Source organism: Dunckerocampus dactyliophorus, chromosome 19 (genome assembly GCF_027744805.1).
Source record: "Dunckerocampus dactyliophorus isolate RoL2022-P2 chromosome 19, RoL_Ddac_1.1, whole genome shotgun sequence".
NCBI classification, from domain to species: Eukaryota; Metazoa; Chordata; class Actinopteri; order Syngnathiformes; family Syngnathidae; genus Dunckerocampus; species Dunckerocampus dactyliophorus.
Window position 1 is genome coordinate 18,213,533 of NC_072837.1, and position 21,187 is coordinate 18,234,719.

A 21,187-nucleotide genomic window follows, 5' to 3' on the forward strand; every position below is an offset into this window, starting at 1 on the left:
GATAAATTCGTTGAATGTAATAAGCACATTGTACACAAGACAGTCACAATACTTCAATAAACATATAATAAAATGGCAGATTAGAATGTTTTGGATATTTATGGAGTCATAGTGTTATTTATTTATCTTACAATATAGTTTAAACAAGAGTCAGCCAATGAGAGCCCAATACGTCATATTCTACGGAGAGCGGTTGACCAATGACTAGCATTTGAAGGCGGGCCAACATGGCGGAAACAATTTTCCAGGAAGCTAGTTTTTAATCTTAAAACTATGCCATTTGCTTCTATGAAATTACAAAAAATTGTATACTTTTTAAGATTTGGTGTGTAGCTTATTATTACATCTCCGAGCGCCCCTTCTAAATTTTGAGTCTTGCGCAGCGTGGGGAGTTTTGTGCAACCCAAGAATCACCCAACTTTGGAAAGCTTGCCAGAGACTAAATTGGAACAAATGAGCGTCAACAACGTGGCGTCCGTTTGGTAGGTACGAAAAGAGTTAGGATGAAAAGGTGGAGCGGGAGAAACAGAGAGAGTCAGTGCTCGACTCGTGGACAAGGAGCCACTCGGAACCGTCGACGGTACCGAGGAAGGCAGCGGAGACCTTCATGGGACGACCGGTGGTGCGTTTAGGCACTTATTTCTATCCCAGGGAATGCCAAATATGTTGATCTGCGTGTTTTGCCTGGAACGTGGGGCATTGATAGCAAGTTATGTGAATATCATTGGTAATACTTTATTAAATATTAACAGGAATGGGTACGGCGATGCAGGCCCATCATTCAGAAGATCTCAGGGGAGATCTGACAACCAATGCAGCTCGTCTTCCTCCTCCAACAGCAGTGCAGCACCTGGTCAGTACCAGACGTAAACACAGCCTTTGTCAAGCTACTTCCTAAATGTTGCTTCTGTGTATTAAACATCCTAAAAAAACACACAGTAGAAGCAACTGCTGAGTACCAGTTTTATCATCAGAACTACCAGGTTTCTACTTTGACCCGGAGAAAAACCGATACTTCCGCTTGTTGCCGGGACACAACAACTGCAACCCTCTGACCCGTGAGCAGCTCCGGAATAAGGAACAGGAGAAAGAGAGAAATCGGATGCTGGTGGAGGATGGCAGGAGCCGAAAAGTACTACAATGACCTGAAGCAATCAATACATATATATGGGAGCAAATCAGATGAGTGTTATCTCTTCATAGAAAGCTCCCAGAGCAGGACTGAACTCTTTGTTGCTGCTGCAGAAACGACGTCTTGGCCTGCTACCAGAAATGTCCTACTGCAGGTACTGTGTCGTTGCAAACACGTTTGAGGCAAATGTGTCCCAAGTTTAAGTCACCATATTTCCTGTGCACTTGCAGGCGGGTCCACGAGGGGAAGGTAGGCGTAATGAGACGCCACGAACTGCAGACGAAGACCACGGACAACTTCAGGCACATTGTGGTTGGTGACTGTGGCTGAAGCAAACTTTTGAGACTGAGTGCAGTCAAGAGGTGCATATTTTGGAGTTATTTACCTACTTGTTGCTTCCTCAGGCCGACTCTGCTTGCGAGCAAGTGTTCACAGTCAACGACATGGCTCATGGGGGCTGCAAGTACGGCGTCATGAGCTTCAGCAGCAACGCCCAGAGGTCTTTGTCGGTGGAAACCTGTGACAACCTTTATGTTACCTATCAAAAGGTATTCAATCATGCACCATCTAATTAGATCAGATACGAGAGAAGAGCATGACGAATGTATACAGTAGATGTAAATTGTAATTGTAATTTGATATGTTTTATATGTTATGAGTCCATCTTTACTGTGTTTCAGGTGAATTCCCTCTGCTGGGCTTCTGTCAATTACCCCAATTCTCACGTGTTGTATCCTGCAGATGTGGTGTACTTTTGACTTGAATCTTTGTTGCCTCCTTCAACCAGTTTATTGTTACTGTCCTCCTTGACACACTGTCCAGACTGTGTCTTGTTGGGGGGCCACACAGTCCCAGCTGTGTGACTCTACTTCCGGCCTCACTCTTTGGCAACTTCAACCCAGGTTACATCACTTTTTTCATGCCCGCATTCAATTTTCCATTCATCTATCTTTTATGCCGCTTATCCTCACAAGGGTTGCGGGTGAGCTGGATCCTATCCCAGCTGACTTCGGGCGAGAGGCGGGGTACACCCTGGACTGGTCGCCAGCCAACAAACAACCATTCACACTCACATTCATACCTATGGACAATTTAGAGTCACCAATTAACCTAACATGCATGTTTTTGGAATGTGGGAGGAAAGCGGAATACCCGGAGAAAACCCCCACACACACAGGGAGAACATGCAAACTCCACACAGAGATGCCCAACGGAGATTAGAACCCAAGTCTTCCCGATCAAGTGTGGCCAACATGCTAACCAGGCCGCATTCAATTTTGCTGACCCCCATTTAGCTACACGAGAAAGTCAAAGTGCTTGAAGGCTTAGCATGACTGAAGATGAGAATGGCTCTAAATAGCATTACCAGTGCGCAAGCTAGTCACCAGGAAAGATTTTCCACACATCAGCAAAACATACGTACGTTATAATGATCTAATTTATATTATTTATTGTGTAAAAACTAAGGCAAGAACAACATCAAATGAAAAGCACTAAATGGATACCATCCACCGGTACGAGCGTGGAGTTTGTTTTTCACTCAGCAAGGTCATCAAATCTTACCTTTACGCGTTCCCACAAAGTATCAGCTTTTAGGACCAAATATGAGGTGAAAGAAAACCAGGAAAAATACAGTTTAGTCGTCTTATCTGTGCAGCGTGGGAGAAAGTTAGATGGTGCGCTCACGGACTGTCTAACAAAGTGGGACAGGTAGCCGATCGCAACAGCATAAACATGCAAAAACTGGGGGATTCCTAACTGTATATTATTTTTTTTTAGTAAAATAATGGACCATACGTATTTCCAAAATTGATATACATTTACATAAAATGTGGTATACTTATTTAAAATTATTATTATTAGAATAATTATTTTTTTTAAATCACTGCACCTGAAAGTTTCCTGCAGCCCGGTAGTTGGCGGGGCCCCTGCCTTTCAGCATGCTTGGGGATATTATAGAATAGGCTTCTATATTGGATAATGTAAGAAGAATGTCTACATTAACAAATTTAACAGTCAAATCAAATCGTATCGTTTGTGCACTGTATTGAATGGTATCAACTCGTTCTGTTTTTAAAATATACTGTTTTTGAATCGTATCGAAACCCGTGTATTTCGATGCGCATCGAACTGTTTATCACAAATAAATTTCCATCCCTGGTGCCTCATGCAGAATACGCGCTGGATGTAGGGCCCCACGATCCAAGGGGGCGCATACTCGGCAAATGCGCTTTCACTTGTTTTTGTCCATTAAAGTTCCATATCAACACTGAGCAAAAAGTAAATATTGACCGGCCATCACTCCTATGTCTGCATGAAATGGTTTGGCCCTGCGTGAGTGCGGTTGGCGGTGCCTACTAGCAGTCAGTCCAAATTAAATTCTGCTCAGGGCCCATACTTGGCCGGCCCTGAGTATGATACTGTATGGTAGAGGTGTACCTAATGAAGTATTCCCTTCCATCAACAGATCAGCCAGGGATGCTCTACAACTTTAAGATGCCTGCAGCCTGGTCTTGTGCTTGGTGTCTCCATCCCAAGTTTGACAAGATGTTCAGTGTGGGTCAGTATAATCTGTGTGTCTCCAAGAAGCGCTATTGTGTACTTGATCCACTTTTTACGAGGGGTGCATGATAATTATCAGGCCAATATTAGGGAATTATGATGTCATTCCGCTAAATCTGATAACATTAAAGACTGCTCCGATAACCGATAATTAAAAGAAAAAAAAAAAAGCTCAGATGAGCCGAGATTACCTGTACTGTGCGGGTGAACAAATCAAGTGCTCCTTTTTTCTCTTGCCTGTGATGTTAACGGCCTGTCGTAACTTCCCCCGGAGCTCACTTGTAAACAAACATTCACTTTAAGAGGAAGGATATTGTACCAAATGCTTTGCGATGAGGTGGGGGGGACAAAAAACCTCATCAGCCACGTGAAACACCAGCGCCACAGCGTTTGAAAAGTGCAAAAGGTTTGACAGAGACCTCCATGGCTTCACACCGACTGCTTGGAGTGTGTGGCTGAATACAGTGCACCTTGCTGGGCCACGCCTTGTGGCTCCTCGCGCTGTACAGTCCGGTTTTCCTGACCTCCGTAGTGGCACACCGGCTGTTCAGAGTATGTGTCCGAATATAGTGCAATTTTCTGGGCCACAGCAGTTGGCCCCCTCCGCTCTATGCTCTGGTTCTCCTGATAGCAGTGGTGTGGTAGTAGTAATGTCATGATTTTTGATATATTTGATTAGGACAAATCAGCAGGTACAGATTGTCAAATCCAAATTAGTTCGAGTCCTTCTTACCTCCAGGTGTGCACAAACTACAGTTGATCATAAATTTTAAAAAGTAGATGAAAAAAAGGTATCTATCGGTATCCTAGTATTTGAAAACAAGACATTGTGCATCACTACTTTTTCCATGTACACTGTAACGCTGCACTTGTGCAACGTAATAGATGCCATGTATCACATACAGCAACATAACATTAGGTGGGACAGGAGGACGCAAACGTGACGCTGAAGTGAACCTTACACTCACATTTTAACATTTTAACAAAACATCATGCTAGGCTAACATGCAAGATTAGCCTATTTGCTGAAGAAAAACAACATGGTCAAACTTGCAGCTCCCACGTCCGTAGATGACTGATGAATAGTTGGCAGAGCTTATTTTAAGATATGTAGTGAAGCCTTCATGAAAAGCCGCAATTTAAAAAGCGAGCGTTTGAGCACTTCTTCTCTCAAAAGTAGAGCAAACAAGTGACCTTTTTCTCATGTTAGGCTACAGTATTAGTGTTAGAACATCTTTAAAAAGTACATTTTGCACACTTATAAAAGGTGTGAGTGTGTTTACATGTTCTATACAGGTCTGTCTCACAAGGTGGTAGTGCAACATGCCGTCACGGCACAAAAACAAACCATCAGCGTTGGAAGTGACGTCCTCGCTCAGCAGTTCTGCGCTCAAGTGAGTCAAGAGCAAATATTAGCTTGAGTGTTAGATGGATTACAACATGACAGGCAACTATTTACGGATGCTGTCCAGGTTCCCGTGCTGTTCAACGGCTGCCGATCAGGCGAGATTTTTGGCACGGACCTGCGACAGCTAGGCAGCCGCAGGGATCACAGCTGGAAGACCACAAGCTTCCGGCAGGAGTCGGCGATCACGTGTGTGCGTGTGCTGCAGGACGACAACTTCCTGGTGGCTGCGGACATGTCGGGCCAGGTCAGGATTTGCGACTCTTAAGATGGGAGGGAGTCATTCAGAGCTGATTTGGAAGTGTGTGCAGATCAAGCTGTGGGACGTGCGCGCCACAAAGCCCGTCCAGGAGTACAGGGGTCACCACAACGAACACGCCCACCTCCCCGTCCACGTCAGCGAGCCGGAGGGGCTTCTCTTGGCTGGTAGGAGAATCACCCTACCTGAGAAGTGCACAAATAATATTCACAACGCCTCTTCTTGTCCGCAGTGGGTCAGGACTGCCACACCAGGTTCTGGAGCCTGAGGGACGGCCATCTCCTGAGGACCATCCCGTCGCCCCACCCGGCCGCTAACGACGCCATCCCGAGCGTTGTATTCTCCTCCAACATCGGCGGCCACCATTCCCAACATCGGCGGCCGCCATTCCCCGGCCTGCTGATGGCCGTTAAGCAGGATGTCTTCTACTTCCCTTACAACACAGACTACCCGGAAGGTGGAGAGATGATGGATATTTAAATGACAGAACACTTCATTAGGTACACTGCCTTTATAGATAATGCCCAGTGTTTATTATTGTGGTTCATACTGAGGGCTGTTTCTAATATTTTGGATACATCTCTGTCTAGGTGACTTTAAAGTGAAGAATGCTGGAAAAAAACAAAACAAAAAATGTAAACATTGACCAGTTTATTCCATGACTGCAGTGAGTTAAAGCTGCTTTGTCTGACATCATTGAAACCGATCCCCTACACTCCAAAAAAAAATGTCAAAATACTCCTTCAGATTGCGTCCTTGGCAGATATACTGAGGAAGTTTCAATAACAAACAAAAGTATTCCGATTATTAAGTCCTCAGCTCCCATTATTCCTTGACTGAGCTTCAAATAACTAACCGCAAAGCGGGTTTGAGGTTCCAGCCTCAAAGATGGCGTCAAGTTGTCGTATTGCTAATGCCACACTGCAAGTAAAAAAAACCCCAAAAAACATACTCTAATTCAAGTAAAGTAAAACAGTCTTATTAAGGCTCTTGTGTTATTTTCCGCCTTTTTTTTAATGCAGTAGCTACAAAGGCCTGTGGGGTTATTAGAGTATGTAAGTGTATTATGTACAGTATAAGCTGGAATGCATCTATACTTCTAAAAAAAAAAAAAAAAAAAAAGGCAAGGAAGCAAAAGCTTGTGGAACAAAAAGGTTAAAATGAGGTTTCTTAGCAATGTGCACCTAAAACAGGTGCAAAGTCTTAGGACACCATTATTGTAGCAATCATCACCGTAAAGTGTACTTAAAAGGGAAAAGTACACTTTTTTGGGGGATTTTGCACATCATCCACAATCCTGATGTGAGACATGAACACACATCTTTCTCTTTTCGGTGCGTTCTAAAGATATAAAAACCCCTTAAGGAGGCAGCTAAGAATACAAGTAATGGCAAACCTCCAAAAAGTGCCAACAACGCTCCATTTACATCATGTGACCTGCATATTAACCAAGCTACAGCAAAATTGTTACTGTTACTAACATTATTACGCCCAAGAACTACTTTACTTGACAACACACCACACCGGCTAGCTTCACCACACACACTCTCACAACGCCTCAGGCCACTACCGAAACGTAATGCTACATATTGGAGCTGCCGCCACTGCTGCTGTGTTTTTGAGTTTGGAAAACTTTACGTTAGATGTAGCGTTCCTTTCTATGTTGCTATGTAAAATCAGTGCGCCCAGAAAGGAGGTTCCGCTAATGTGTAAAAATAAAATAGTGTAAATATTACATGTTGTTATGAATGTACCTGTTACTACATGCTCACAGCATGTATAGAAAACCATAAAACCTTGCTGGAGGTGTTTTAATAGCGGGCTTTCTAGGCAGAATAGGTGTGTCCTATTTCGTGTATTACTTAGCTGCCTCTTTTTAGCTGTTTTTATCTTTAGAATGCACAGAATAGAGAAATACGTGTGTTCATGTCTCATATAAGGATTGTGGATTATGGGCGAAAAAAAAAAATTCACTATTGCTTTTAATGGTAGGTGTGCATGGTTGTGTGTCGGGTTACTGGACCCCTCCTTCCCCCTCCCTCCCCAAAAATCAACTGGCTGCATAGGACCCTCCTCCAAACAGGAAATAGATAGCAGGACTACATGTCGGGTACTAACCATGTAGACCTGTAAGAACATACTGTAAGTAGGGATTGTCCACAACTTGAGTATATCTCGTGTGTTCTCGCCTTCTTTATAGTCACTGACTGACCACAGTTAAAAACAGGAAATGCCACCAAAATGTCCGTTTGGCTGCTTCTGTTAGAGTTCTCCTGTCTTCTGGCTGCAAACGCTGCACACCCTCACCGGGTGATCCCATCCCCTGGAGGGCACGGCGCGCCGCTCCTGCGAGCAGTCCTCGCAAACGCCCTGACCGCAGGCGCGGCAATGGTGGATGGAGAGGCGAGAGGCAGAGAACTCCCTCTGGCAGCCGCAGCAGGAGTGGATGTCCTGATCCGGGACCCAGTAGGCAGGGCGCGCGGCGTCCTTCACCAAGCCTGGAGGACAGAAGGGGATGTGAACGCCTGTTTCAGGTGAGTGTGAGGGTTTTTCTGGATGATTCTCACCTAGAGGTATGTCAATGGCGCCGACCACAGCGCCAAGGGTGTTCTGAACAGCCTCCCCAACCTTCCTTGCTATCAGGGTTCCTCCTTCTTCCTCCAAGGCTGCATCTAGAAGCTCTACAACAGGCGGACATCAATCACTGATATACACTAAAGTACAGCTCACGTATTTGGGTGCCAATCCCAAGGCTTCATTTGCATACCCGTCGGGATCCCCCTGTTATGAAAACATGCGTCACAGACTCGAACGGGTGCAAGCCCCCAGCCTCTCTCCGGGACAGGCCGGGTTTTGGAGGAGCAGGCATCGCAGAAACCTTCTCCACAGGCCCGGCAATGATGCTTAGTGTCATTGGGTTGGAACGCCACCGCACATTTTTGGCATTGCTGCACATTAAACAAGACAAACCATGTGTTTGTTAGCGATGTCCTAAAAGGATTACATCTGTGTTTCACAGCAAAACAACAGGGGGAAGCATTGCCTTTCAAAAATTGATGCTATGTCTTGTTTAACTGCAGACACTATGTTATGTAGAGTTCATGCTATGGTGATGGATTAAGCCCTCTAGAGGTAGCAAAGGATATTACAAGATAAGACGCAGGATCGCAACTACTTTTTGAGGTATGCAGACACATTACAGGCTAATAACTTTTATATACATTAATAATAATTACAATTATAATTATACAACACGAGTCACTTCAGCTCTTGCTTGAGGGAGCGTGCACTGAAGCGCCAATAGTGGGTGGGTGTGAAGGAGTGGAGGGGCGCCTGATCAGTGCCGTGTCTCTGTTATTGTTTGTGTCACACGACAACGAACTCGCGAGACGAGACAATGCACGAGAGGAGATTTCACATGAATTTGAAGAAAATTACAATGGCAAAATATGACTGGACAAACAAGGTTTTTTATTTAACCAAGATGTCTTCAAGTTCTCTATTTCATCTCAATATATCTTCCTCCTCAAAAACTATTGACACATCACTCTAATCTTTGCTATAATCACTGTAAACATCCTCAGTGTCTTACCTATGTTTACCTGAGTGATAGTAACCCGATGGCTGGCACCACGAACTATAAATGTAATCTTTGAGAATTTACCGTTGGCTATCGAAAGCATTATATACCATATTTAAGCAAAGTTGATGAATCATGTCAGGGAACCTTTAATATGTACTTCTAATAACACCCCGCAGTCTGCCACGTCCATGTTACTATATTATCATTCACAGCAGCGATGCAATAGTTCACAGTCTTGGTTGGCTTCTGGCCTCTTCTGCCCTGTTCTTACAATACAGCTTTTCTCCAAACGAGAAATCTTGTCCCGTTTTAATCTCTACTAGGGGTGTGTCCCCTCTAGTGCGGCGCTCCCATACCCACTTTTTGCGCCACTGACAATTGTTATAAAATAAAGTTCCATTCCCCTTTCTTTTTGCACCACATTAAATATTTGTTAATTGTTTTAAAAATATATAAAAACTTGGATATCGCTGCTGTGCTAGCTTTGATTTCCCTCACAAGATTCATGTATTCATTTATCATGCATGCATGTTGGTCAAAGTACCAGGATGAGAGAGTTGGGTGTCCAGTAGGTGGGAGCAATCTGGTCGGTCAGCCAGGAAGTGACGGCTTTGGCCGGCTTGACGCTGAGCTCCGACACGGACTGGGATATGTATTTGACTCCATCCAGCAACCTCTGGGCGGCGTTGTGGTTGTCTTTCAGAAAACCATCAGACTGAAATGAGGGCAGAGTGAACCTACGTTGTGCTGGCTGACATGTGGCAGCGTTTATGTTTAAGTGTAGATGCGGTTTGATCAATACTCCCAACAGGAAACAAGGTTGTTCATTCAGAGCATCCGCAGCCAACTCACCCCCGGCCAGATGTGCTGGATCTCGGTTCGTACCACCGTTTCCACCGGGTCCTGGTTTCCGTACCAGTACTGCCTGCTTCGGTAAATCACGGCACAGTTGGGGCACTCGATGACATAGCTGGAACACACACAAACATGACAAAGAAACAAATTCATATTTTATATATTATTATTTTATATATCATTGTAGTAGTATTTTTAACTGACTTTCATGCTGGTTACATGTTAGAATACCAACAAATAACCTATATTTTGTAATAATGCCCATATATCTATTTTCCTGCCATATCTCCCTATCCTTTCTATGCTGTGTGAGACAGGGAAGCCCTTTGCCCCAGAGAAACAGCATAGTGAGCCAGACTAGAGTTTGCAGTTTTTGAATGCCAACCCTGAATGCATCTGTCATAAAACTGTCCTAGTGACTCACCCGGACCACGCGTAGATGGCCAGGCCAAACCACGGCGAGTCAGACGAGGCGGTCGTTTTGGGAACCACAATCACCTCCTTCCCTCCCTCGTAGCAGGTCTGCAACGTTTGGACGCTCAATACGCTCAGATCCTCATAGTAGCTCCCAACATCAACAGCGTCAACGTGCGCTCACCTTGCACGTGTAGATGCGGTTGTCGTACTGCGCCGAGTAGCGACATCGATGTTTGGCCTCGTGTTCGAGTCCCTCCTTGAGGTGATTCATACTTCTCTTACAGCCTGAACTGAAAGTGATTTTTTTCCAATCATCAATGAGGGTGGAAGCAGAGGCAATTGGAGAGCAGCTGTTTCTGAAGTCAATATGTATATGACAAGTGCATTGCACAACACAGCAGCAACAGAACCAATGTTGTAACAGCGGTAAAGAGCAAACTGCTCAGCCAGTATTAATAGTGCTGATGTGTTCATTGTAAACAGTACAAAAGTGTAACATGCATGGCTTGCACACCAACAGCCAAGTAGTGCAAATAACTTTTTATAGCGCATGCAGAGGTAGATAAAGTTGCTGGTTGCTGACCACTCTCGATGCTTCAAATGCAGCTTTTACTAAAAAATACATCAGGAGGTTGCTATACAGCCACAAGTGTTAATGCTAATGTTAGAGACTCCAGCGGTTATTTGCTTTTGTAGTCCATGCCCCCGGAGACTTCGATGCTTTAATTGGCGTAGTAAAAAGTATGCTTACATACCCACAACTCAGACAGATGCAGGAGCAGGTGAAGTACTCATCTGGGAAGAAAGAGTTACTGGTCATGTGTTCATCGGGAATGTCACCACTAAAGCGCTCGCTCAGCGCCTGGAAACAGCAGGAGAGGCGGGACATTGGTGGAGTCGTCATTGGTGACAACCTAGCAAACCAAAACGCGTCGGCAGACCTGCAGAGCCTTAAAGATGACGCCGGCAGACCGCGGCGAGCGGGTGGCGTTGTTGTCCAGCTGTTGCTCCAGGCCTCTCTGTAGCCCGCTGAAGTCCGTGGGAGGGTTGTAGGTCCGAGTCCCGCAATACTGCACGGAGCTGAACGCTTCGGGAAACAGACCCACTTTCCTGAAACGCTCCTGGAGGAGACGGTCTGCAGATTCGGACGGCTTGTCTACAGATCAACACATCTTTCTTTTCAAAGACTTCCATGGAAAGCGTCTCAGACCTCCTTTGTGTCTGTACCTGATCCTAACAGCTTGGTGTGGACTGTCTCGTGGAAGATGATGACAGCGGGGCCCAGGGTGGACAGCGGGACATCCAGGCCGCAGCGCGTGGTGGTCGCCTTCAACTCCCGGGAAAAATGCTTCAGGTAAGCCTCCGAGGCGTCACCGAGGAACTTGAAGAGGTCGTCATGGAGGCGGTCAGCGTGGGTCCTGTAGATGAGGATGTCCGAAATGGCCAGGACTTTGAGGAGGAGGCGAGTGCGCTGACCATGGCTCGATCCTGAGTGGAAACAGGAAAGGATGCAGAAAGTGCTATGGCAATGATGTCTCTTTGTCCAGCTGGATTTTCTGCATTAAATGACTGGAATTGCTCAAACGGAACAGGCTGTGTTTTTGGGACGTTCTACATCATACTCTACATCACACATGTCAAGTCCAGTAAAGTAACTGTGCTTACCGGCTCCAAGCAGTCCTTCCGTGTCGATGACAACCACTCGGTGAAAAGGGTCCATGGCAGCCCACACGCCCACAGTGCAGGACTCCTGCGTGGGCGAGGTTTTGAACACTTCCTTTCCGTGAAAGAAGGTGTGGTTCAGCGTGTGGGACTTCCCCTCACCGGTGTTCCCAAATATGGAAACCACCTTGAGGAGCTCGTCAGCTCTGCATCCCAGTCTGCTCACAAACTCCTCCTCATCCTTCACCTGCGTGCGAAATCCTCACAAGAGTAAAACCACTCCCCATCCATCAATACATCCATCCAAGAGTTTTCATTTCAAGGCGCTCACCTGCATCTCCTCTCTCTCGTCCACTAACAGGAAGCTGCACACCTTGTCCAGCTGCTCTCTAAGGATCTCCATCTCCGACTCCCCGGATATCACACTGTTCTCCTGGGGGGTTTTGGCCGGGGGGTATGGTGTGACAGGGTGCTTTCTCTTGTTCACGCCACTGTGTGTTCGCTTCTGGCAGTCCAAACACAGGTTGATCTTGCATCCCTGGCAGCGCACGGCTGCTCGCAGCCGTCCAGCCGTGACCAAGCCCCCGCCGCCCCCGTCCCCTTTACATGAGTCACAAAAGGGAACGTGACCCGGGGAGATGCGGACGCGGTCGTGGTTTCTCATGCGGTCCTGGCGATGGAGCTCCAGCTCGCAGCGGGCGCACTGCAAGCTGCTGCATTCGTCGCATTCAAAGGCGGCCTCATCCGAGCCCCCGCAGGCGTAACTCTCCTGGCAGGCTAGTACTGTGTTCATCCCTTTATCTACAGCTGGACCTTGACCGCTCATGGCCCACTTTTAGAGATGCTGATAATGGAGGACTGGATGGGTTATCACCACAGAAGACTATTTTAAAAGACCTAAAGTAGCACTATAACCACAATATTTAACCTTTGTGTGAGACTAATGCTGTCCCTCCTTTAGAGACTTTAATGTATTCTTTTTTATTCATTTGTTTTGAATAGTTTTTGGACTTTCATTGGATAGGATGCATTGCACTCAAACTTGAGCACTAAAAATACCCTCAACACTACCCCTACTATATGTAATATGACGTATAGGATGTTATATGATTTTATTTTATTGCACAATTGGTGTCAAAAAGTAGTACAGGCTTCAATGTTTGTGTTGTTGTGACCCAACACGAATGAAGCAAACATTATCTATCCAGCATCTTCTGCCTTGTTTACACAATAATAAATAGGTTGCTAAATGCTACCTGCTATGCCCATAGCTATGTGTTTACTCAAATACACCAAGGAGTTATTAATAATTAGCACCGCAAGCAGGCGTAGTACCGTGGACAACACCAATAACCGTCACCATTTAAATCGACTGACCTCGCAGTTGTTGTTAGCAGTTGGGCCGACGACGACTGACTTGATAACTGTAAACCGTTGCCTTGTCACGGTCTAAAAGCGGCCCCAAAATCTAATTATAACAGTAAACACAGCGCCCAGTGCCACGTACTAACCTAACAGTACGGGAGTTAGCTTGCTGTTGGGCTATTTATTATGTGCCAGACCCCCCCAGGAAATGATGTTGTTGCTTTTACATCAGCTGATCGGCTTGTTTTTATCCAGGGGTGAAAAGTCATTGGAGGCGCAATGTACTCTGGGAATTGTAGTACAATGTCCGATGTGTTATTGTCGCGCTCAGAGACATAAACCACAGTGTTTGTGTTATTGTAGCTGGATTTTAATATTTTATCACAACAGTTATCTATTTTGACGGTAGTTGCTTGTCTCTTTTGACAACAAACGATCTTTGTATTGTTGTTTCTACTATAGTTTTGTAAGTCTTCCCAGAATGCTCTGTAGCAACCAGCTGTCAGGGGGTTTGCTTCTTATAATGCCCGGAGCACACCGAAGTTTGCAGTCACGCTTTTGATCATCCTCGCTAAAGTGTAACTGGGACGCGCGGGTGTCAATAGCAACTCCATCCTCTGCTCGTCTAGCCTTTCTTCGCCTAATGTCAAGTTATTTGAAATCCGTCAATTATTTTCTTTCGAACTTAATATTAAACCGCTGTCATATACGACGTTAAAGTTCGTTCTCGCATTTTAAAACAATTGCGGGGAACCTATTCACTGTTGTACAGTTGACCTTGGATGCTAATTGTAGCTCAGTGCTAACCACCTAGCATCTCTGCTAGCTTGAGTCAACTCGGTTAACTTTTATTATTCTGTGGAAGATGGAGGATCAAGCCTACACGGACATTAGTGGCAAAACAATATCATTGGAGTGTCAAAATCATTCTGGCTTTTGCAGGGAGTTCACTGTCAGCTCTCCTAAAGTGTCCATTGGTAAGGTGATGGTGTACACCTGCTCTGTTTGGCTAGCTGCATATACTGTGTTCTTCTTCACACAAGTAAGTAAGACTCACTATCAGCAAGGTTATATTAATATGTCAAACGTTGCCTTAGCAAAATGGCTTCAAAAACATTTAAACCTCTGACATCATATCACACATAAAGAATAAAAAATCAAAACAATGACTGTATTGCCAAGTTGAGTCGGAGTGCTAATAACCATAAACTAAATATTATTAAATATTACTATTAGTATAATCATAAACATTAATAGTAATAATACAGTCCCTTGCAACATCGCTCCTTTATTCCATGGTGATTTTTCAAACAATAAATGATTGCTGCTTCGTGGTTGACTAAGGCCTATTATTAGTAAAAAAAAAAAATATACATATTTAATCAAATTGTGCATGTTTTTTCCCAAATTAGGCATCCTCGAGCATAAAAACGGCTAAATACAAAAAATGCAAATACAGTATAAGCCATTAAGACCACAACTTGTGAATGTAGTATCCTATATTGGTCGTGAGGTGTCAGTAATTGTTCTGTGAAACCTCCACCGAAGCACCAGACTCCAACAACCGGCTTTTATTGCAAGTTGAAATTATCTCACATAATGACGTAATAATCATAATAGTCATAGTAATAAAAAGGGTCACTGTTGCGGCCATAGCCCACAACAAGCTCAACTCATAACCCCCAACGCCACTACCTGTCGCCATCAATTCTGCTCCCATACAAGGTAAACCGTCTTAAATAGCTTATTTTCTCTGAATATATCTACTGTATTGGGTAATATGAATGTAAATGGGAGAAAATATGGGTGTTATTTAATGTGTAGGTGGTTCTAATAATGTTAAAAGAACATTTAGAAGATCATAAACAGGTTTTCTATGCCATAACTGTGAAAATATTCCATTTATAAAGATGGAAGCTTACTTGGTGGAAATTCACTTTTCGTGGTCAAGTCTGGAGCCAGTACTGTACAATAAATTATATTATTAGTTTAATGAAATAATATAAATGAATAACCATGTCGGCCTTCCCTCCGCATGCAGAACACTGCCGTGCTGTCCAGCGCCATCCTGGTCACCCTGGTGGGAATGATGCTCCACATCCACTTTGTGAAGGTGGATCACGAGTCGGTGCTCATCATCGGCTCTGTGGGCATCCAGGTGTCCTCCAGCTACGCCTCGGGACGGGAGACGAGCGCTTTCATCGAGATGAGCCAAGTCAAGGACATCGCCATCAATGAAGCTGTTTACATGGTGATAAGAAAGATTGTATTTGTGCTTCATATATATGTTATGAGCTGAATAGTTGGTTTTTTTTGTCATCGCAGCATCAAATCATCTACTACCTATGTATACTTCTGAAGGACCCTTCTGCTCCTGACGAAGTTTCACGTGTCGTTCCGTTGTTTCAGGTGAGAATGGAACTGTACCTGCTTCTTAAATACTTCCAGTTATCACATGATATCATTGTTTTGGCTTTCAGAGCTCCAAGCCAAGGCTCAACTGTTTGATGAAAGTTTACAAAAGCTGTCAGGAGATTCTCTCCTCGTGCTGACAAGAGTCAAAGCCAAGCCAGGTCGTGATTTCAAACATTATTTGCTCATTTTATCATGGATTTAAAAAAAAAAAAAAAAATTCCTTCTTTTCTGAAGTGCATAAGTACTCACACACCATTAGGTACACCTGCAAGGGCTGTAATACATTTCAGCGTTTGTAAAGATAGCAGCCCTTAGTTTGGCTGTAATGTACAAGACAACACATGTTGTTACATGAATACTTAAGACTGAGCATTACTTTTTTTTGTAAAGGCATTATTTTTTTATGGTACCGGTGTACCTAATAAATTGTCTTATGAGTGTGTGCACAAAAATATTGTGAAAGTATAATTGCACTGTTTAATGGTTGCTTTAAATCGGGGGTGTCCAAACTTTTTCCATGAGGTACATTTTTGCCTTTTTGCTCTATTCTTTTCCCTGTTTTGCTATTTAGTTTAATTTAATTGTTTTTCAATAATGTGCCGTGGGCCAGTAAAAAAAACAAGCTGCAGGCCGCAAATGGCTCCCGGGCTGCACTTTGGACACCGCTGCTTTAAATTGTATGGAGAAGTTTGAAGTTTTAAAGTATAACACACTAGCTTTCCAAATTGAGTGCCAAAATTGATTTTTTTGCATATTATTTAAATATAAGAACTATATTTTATTGTACTTTCCACATGCTTTGCCCACATAAAAATTTGAAAGAAAATGTGGAGTCACTGACATTTATTTATTTATTGAGTCGCATAAAGGCTGCAACTGTTGTACATTGGTTTCTCCTGCAGGGGGCAGCACCAGACTGATACTTAACACAGTGAGTCAACACAAGACTTATTTTGTGCGTTGTACTATTTTAAGGAACAACATTTCATTTTGTGTAGGATTATTGTCCATAAGGGAATATCAAACTATGTGACTGTCAATCAGACTGCTTTCCCTCAGACCCCCTTAGCCACTCATTACCGTAATACTTGCATTATACGGCCACAAAGATTCATTACCTATGTGCCAAAGCCCCTCTCTGCCCCGTCTTGTGTTTTCTTTCCACTCCCACACCATCTGCGGCCCCCCGAGTCGAACAAGCGTTTGAACCCGGCGCTCCCGAAGCCGCCAAAACAAGCACAAGGGTGTGACTTTCACAGCGAGAAGCGTTACGGCCGTGTGAAGAGCGGCCCCTGACAAGATAATAGATCTCCCCCGCCACCACCTGGGAGGTGAGAACAGCCGGGAACTACACAGAGGAGGGAGGGGTGCACTTCAGGCCTTCATCATTAAAGGGGGGCAACCCTGAGTGTAAATTACAGCTCATGCTGATGTGAGGCTTTCTTCAGGCGGAGGTGTGGACTGGTAATTATGCCCATTTAACTCTCATTAAGTTCTACTTTATCCTCGTCAGCCATGAAGTACAAATACTACTTTTCATTTAAAATGTTTAAAGTCACACTCTTCTCTTTTATCTGCTCAACCTTTACCATCAGTGGCACCACTTCTGGACCTGTGAAGTCTGCTCGGCTGTGAGAAGCGCGCTGTGCATGGGGTGAGGGTAGTTTGACCCCCTACCGAGCAGGGTGGTGGTCCACTTTAACACCCCCCACCACCACCATGAACCATTGACTAGTGACAGATGACATATGAGGGGTTTCTATCCTGACACGGAGCAAGATGTTTAAACAAGATCACGTGATATGTGCCAATGTTATGTTGTTTTATTTAACCGCCACCAGCTCAGCCATCTTGGGTCACAAGTCATCCAAAATCGATAGGCATCTGACTTTGATGTTCCAACAATAAGCCCTGACCGTTTACAGGAAAACCAGCAGGATTTTTCCCTGCAACAACGCTGAACGTAAACATGTATTAGTCTGTGCTAAAATCTCCATCTTGGATCACATATTCTTCAAAATCAACTGTGTTCATGACCGAGCATCGGGGAAATATCCATCTGACTTTTCCTCAAACATTGCGGTTTGGTTATACTACAAAATCTGTCAGGTTCTTGCACTTTTATAGCAAACAAATCCATTAGGGCACTTGTGTCAAACTCAGACCAGGGGCCAAATCTGGCCCGCGTTGCGTAGAAAGTAGCATCAAATTGGCCCGCCTCGCGGACCTTAGTGCTTACAGCGATCTGCGTAATTAAACGATTCTTCTGGTATGAACTACACCTCTGGAACTGTAATATTAAAAGTGGAAGCAATATTGTATATAGCATGAAATTCACAACCGCTCTTAATAAGGGTGCAAGGTTCAGACCAAAAGTCAACATAATTTAACTGTACACGACTAAAAACAGCGATTGGCTGGCAACCAGTCCAGGGTGTACCCCGCCTGTCGCCCGAAGTCAGCTGGGATAGGCTCCAGCATACCCCCCTGACCCTAATGAGGAGAAGTGGCATAGAACATGGATGGATGGACGACTAAAAACAGCAGCACTTGAACTATTACACCCTGTCTGTACAAAATAAAACCTTTTAAAGACGGTCAAAAGTTATTTTGATTGATCATTTAACACTCGGTCTACTGGAATTTTGCAACTACTAGAATGACCATAGCAGTCATTTTGACTCTTTGTATATAATTTGGATTATCATTAAAAAGATCTAAGAATAAATTGGTGGAATAGGTAAAAAACACATCAGCACACTAAATGAAAACTACTTGTATAGTGATTGAGTGTTTGATTTAATTGACACAACATAACTTCTCTGCAATTACACATGCAAACTCAAACTGCAACCATTTTCTCTGTGAAATAAAAACTAATTTATCCTGCTTTCAAAATAGGTTGGGTGTCATCATTAGACCTTTACAATGAAAATTATGAACTAATATGAACATTCCAAAATGCTGTGGTGGCTGCCAGCCAGCTGAAGACACTCTTCTGTTACAATGCCAAGTTGCTTTGCTTATGGCTCACAATCACTCACAGTCAACACAGGCAACCTGTACCTTCCATGTGCAGCTCCCACACACTACCTTGTGACATTTGACACAGGTATCCTTTGCTTTGTTTTTCTTACACTTTCTTCGCACTTGGCACTGCCTTCTCCTCTCCATCTTCTGCTGCTCCAACTGGGGCTCTCGCTCCATCATCCATCCATTTTCTATACCGCTTCATCCTCATTAGGGTCGCGGGGGCATGCTGGAGTCAGTCGCTCCATCATTTGTCTGGCTTTTGCTGTCATGTGTCCGGAGCGAAGTTCATTTGGGAGTCGCATTATGATGTTACGGAGGAACTTCATCTCATCGGTGCATTTCTTGAACAGGATCGAAGCATTTATGGCAGCCAGGTCGTGAATATTATAAAACACCAACAATGGCCATCTTCATGTAGGTGCTTTCACTGAGTATTTCCTCGCCATTTGATCAAGCTGTACTGTAGCTTTTGCCCGGACATTGAGAGAATGACCAAGAGGTGGTTGATCAACAATCACTTGAAACCACGCCAAAACAACCATAGTTGTATCTCCGAAAGTAGACATTTTAAGCATTTTAAGTGTCGTGAACAGACACGAAAAAATGCGCATTACCCCCATTCAGATGTAAACACAAAAAAAAGTCCATCCACATGAGTGAAGTTGAAAGAAAAAAGTGTGTCCACATAAAGACACATTCACCAGCTGTCATTAGCATTTTGTCCCAACCTGAAAATGCAACCAAAGGGGTGCATTATATTGTCTGTTCCAATCCCAGCACTGTGTGGGGAACCGAGATAAAAAGGTGTGTCGGCTGCTTACGTATCTAGTCCTTTTCTCAAAATGTTGGCAACTTCAAGCAAGCGTCCGTGTGTGTGCACTGATGATGCACATGAGTGTGCTTCCTTCACCAGTTATGGTGGTTAAAAGGACAAGAAGGTTTTTAATACTCACAATATGCAGAAATATGCACGTGTTGAAAATTTCAGGATAAATAATAAGAAAGATAAAAAGTTTAGGGGTGGGGTCGGAGGTAATGTCCAGTTTGGCCCACAACCTAAAGTACGCTTGGACATTTGTCCCCCTGTGCGATTGAGTGTGACACCCCATCCTTTAGGTTTCAAATAAATTGTAGAAATGCTTCATCGCTCCCAACCAGTGGCAGAGCTACCCTCCGGCCACCCACACAGCTGCGGGACCATTTTGACAAACGCGGCTCTGTCGTGCAGAACATTGGTTCAGCCTAACCGCCGTTTCCGCTTGGACGCATTTCGCTGCAGCACACAATTTTCCAAGGGAGAGCTGCCTGTTTTGTGGCGGAGCTGTCAATGACGGCGCCTCTTCCATGAACTGCAAGTGGAAGAAGTTTTTCATGATTACTTTGGTCGGTTCCGATCGAGTTTTCTCACAATGTCGACTCTGACTTAAATTCTGAAGCGTGATTCACCACATAAATCTGCTAAGTGGGCACGTAAACCAAGGAGTTAAAAAAGCAGTGGCGATCGGCATCCACTTCCGTATTATTCCCTGTGCGGTTGGCCGCCATGATGGCGAGTGGAATCCAGAAACTATGCATTGAAAACATGGCCCCGGCACACTGCTCAGATATTAATTGCACTAATAGATGGTCCAAAAGCAATGGCGGAGCCTCTGGTGGGCGTGGCTACCCCGCTGGCCATTCTAGACATTTCAGTATCAAAATTTTGCCACCCCTGTTGGCCGCCGCAATGAAAAGTTTGTGGCTCCGCCGCCGCTCCCAACATCTTGGGTCAGCAACTCTTTTAAAAAATATGATGAACAGTAGTATTCCTGCCCCAACATACTGTGTACTGCAGGTGTTATTGCTCAAAATATGATGAACAGTAGTATTCCTGCCCCAACATACTGTGTACTGCAGGTGTTATTGCTCAAAATATGATGAACAGTAGTATTCCTGCCCCAACATACTGTGTACTGCAGGTGTTATTGCTCAAAATATGATGAACAGTAGTATTCCTGCCCCAACATACTGTGTACTGCAGGTGTTATTGCTCAAAATATGATGAACAGTAGTATTCCTGCCCCAACATACTGTGTACTGCAGGTGTTATTGCTCAAAATATGATGAACAGTAGTATTCCTGCCCCAACATACTGTGTACTGCAGGTGTTATTGCTCAAAATATGATGAACAGTAGTATTCCTGCCCCAACATACTGTGTACTGCAGGTGTTATTGCTCAAAATATGATGAACAGTAGTATTCCTGCCCCAACATACTGTGTACTGCAGGTGTTATTGCTCAAAATATGATGAACAGTAGTATTCCTGCCCCAACATACTGTGTATTGCAGGTGTTATTGCTCAGTGTGTCTTTACTGAAATTCATTAGGGAGAATTAAACACGTTTAAACAAGTTTAAAAACGATTTGTTTGGTCGCAATTAGTTTTTTTTTGTTTGTTCAATAAAATGCATTTAAAGGGGCACAAAACAAAAATATCAACTTTCTTTGCCTTTTCTTT

The 21,187-nt window shown here is 44.1% G+C and overlaps 3 protein-coding genes across 6 annotated transcripts; 2 read left to right on the forward strand and 1 right to left on the reverse strand.

Annotated features, from left to right (window-relative positions):
* Window positions 1-217: 217 nt before the first annotated feature.
* Window positions 218-7,768, forward strand: wdr21 (WD repeat domain 21). 4 transcript variants are annotated; one of them, XM_054761737.1, is made up of 14 exons: window positions 218-622; window positions 753-853; window positions 975-1,132; window positions 1,204-1,286; window positions 1,363-1,444; window positions 1,537-1,680; window positions 1,813-1,862; window positions 1,955-2,034; window positions 3,600-3,692; window positions 4,991-5,088; window positions 5,167-5,346; window positions 5,411-5,525; window positions 5,591-5,858; window positions 7,625-7,768. In XM_054761737.1, exons 1-13 carry the CDS (start codon window positions 504-506, stop codon window positions 5,836-5,838), a joined length of 1,551 nt encoding a protein of 516 aa, XP_054617712.1. In that variant the 5' UTR covers window positions 218-503; the 3' UTR covers window positions 5,839-5,858; window positions 7,625-7,768. The 4 variants fall into 4 exon arrangements, with proteins under 4 accessions (XP_054617712.1, XP_054617713.1, XP_054617715.1 ...); XM_054761738.1 differs by having other exon boundaries at window positions 5,949-7,695; XM_054761740.1 differs by having other exon boundaries at window positions 218-482; window positions 5,591-7,696.
* On the reverse strand, window positions 7,532-13,478 carry zfyve1 (zinc finger, FYVE domain containing 1). The gene is made up of 12 exons (XM_054761735.1): window positions 12,207-13,478; window positions 11,879-12,122; window positions 11,441-11,701; window positions 11,155-11,369; window positions 10,969-11,075; window positions 10,395-10,503; window positions 10,221-10,318; window positions 9,794-9,911; window positions 9,486-9,656; window positions 8,126-8,306; window positions 7,926-8,039; window positions 7,532-7,856 (listed from the first exon to the last, which is right to left on the reverse strand). Exons 1-12 carry the CDS (start codon window positions 12,699-12,701, stop codon window positions 7,621-7,623), a joined length of 2,349 nt encoding a protein of 782 aa, XP_054617710.1. The 5' UTR covers window positions 12,702-13,478; the 3' UTR covers window positions 7,532-7,620.
* Window positions 13,284-16,488, forward strand: pigh (phosphatidylinositol glycan anchor biosynthesis, class H). Its single transcript, XM_054761741.1, has 4 exons — window positions 13,284-14,282; window positions 15,282-15,491; window positions 15,566-15,649; window positions 15,721-16,488. The coding sequence occupies exons 1-4, from the start codon at window positions 14,106-14,108 to the stop codon at window positions 15,790-15,792; spliced, it is 543 nt and encodes a 180-aa protein (XP_054617716.1). The 5' UTR covers window positions 13,284-14,105; the 3' UTR covers window positions 15,793-16,488.
* Window positions 16,489-21,187: the final 4,699 nt, after the last annotated feature.

Bases quoted from the DNA above. Each gene is read 5' to 3' on its own strand.
- wdr21 (XM_054761737.1), top strand. From the start codon at position 504: ATGAAAAGGTGGAGCGGGAGAAACAGAGAGAGTCAGTGCTCGACTCGT. The intron at 1,133-1,203 runs GTACTACAATGA...ATCTCTTCATAG, and splicing joins AGGATGGCAGGAGCCGAAAA to AAAGCTCCCAGAGCAGGACT. The intron at 1,863-1,954 runs GTATCCTGCAGA...CACACTGTCCAG, and splicing joins TACCCCAATTCTCACGTGTT to ACTGTGTCTTGTTGGGGGGC.
- zfyve1 (XM_054761735.1), bottom strand. From the start codon at position 12,701: ATGAGCGGTCAAGGTCCAGCTGTAGATAAAGGGATGAACACAGTACTA. The intron at 10,504-10,968 runs GTATGTAAGCAT...AATCACTTTCAG, and splicing joins TGCATCTGTCTGAGTTGTGG to TTCAGGCTGTAAGAGAAGTA. The intron at 9,912-10,220 runs GTGAGTCACTAG...TGTGTGTTCCAG, and splicing joins GCCATCTACGCGTGGTCCGG to CTATGTCATCGAGTGCCCCA.
- pigh (XM_054761741.1), top strand. From the start codon at position 14,106: ATGGAGGATCAAGCCTACACGGACATTAGTGGCAAAACAATATCATTG. The intron at 14,283-15,281 runs GTAAGTAAGACT...CTCCGCATGCAG, and splicing joins CTGTGTTCTTCTTCACACAA to AACACTGCCGTGCTGTCCAG. The intron at 15,650-15,720 runs GTGAGAATGGAA...TTTGGCTTTCAG, and splicing joins GTGTCGTTCCGTTGTTTCAG to AGCTCCAAGCCAAGGCTCAA.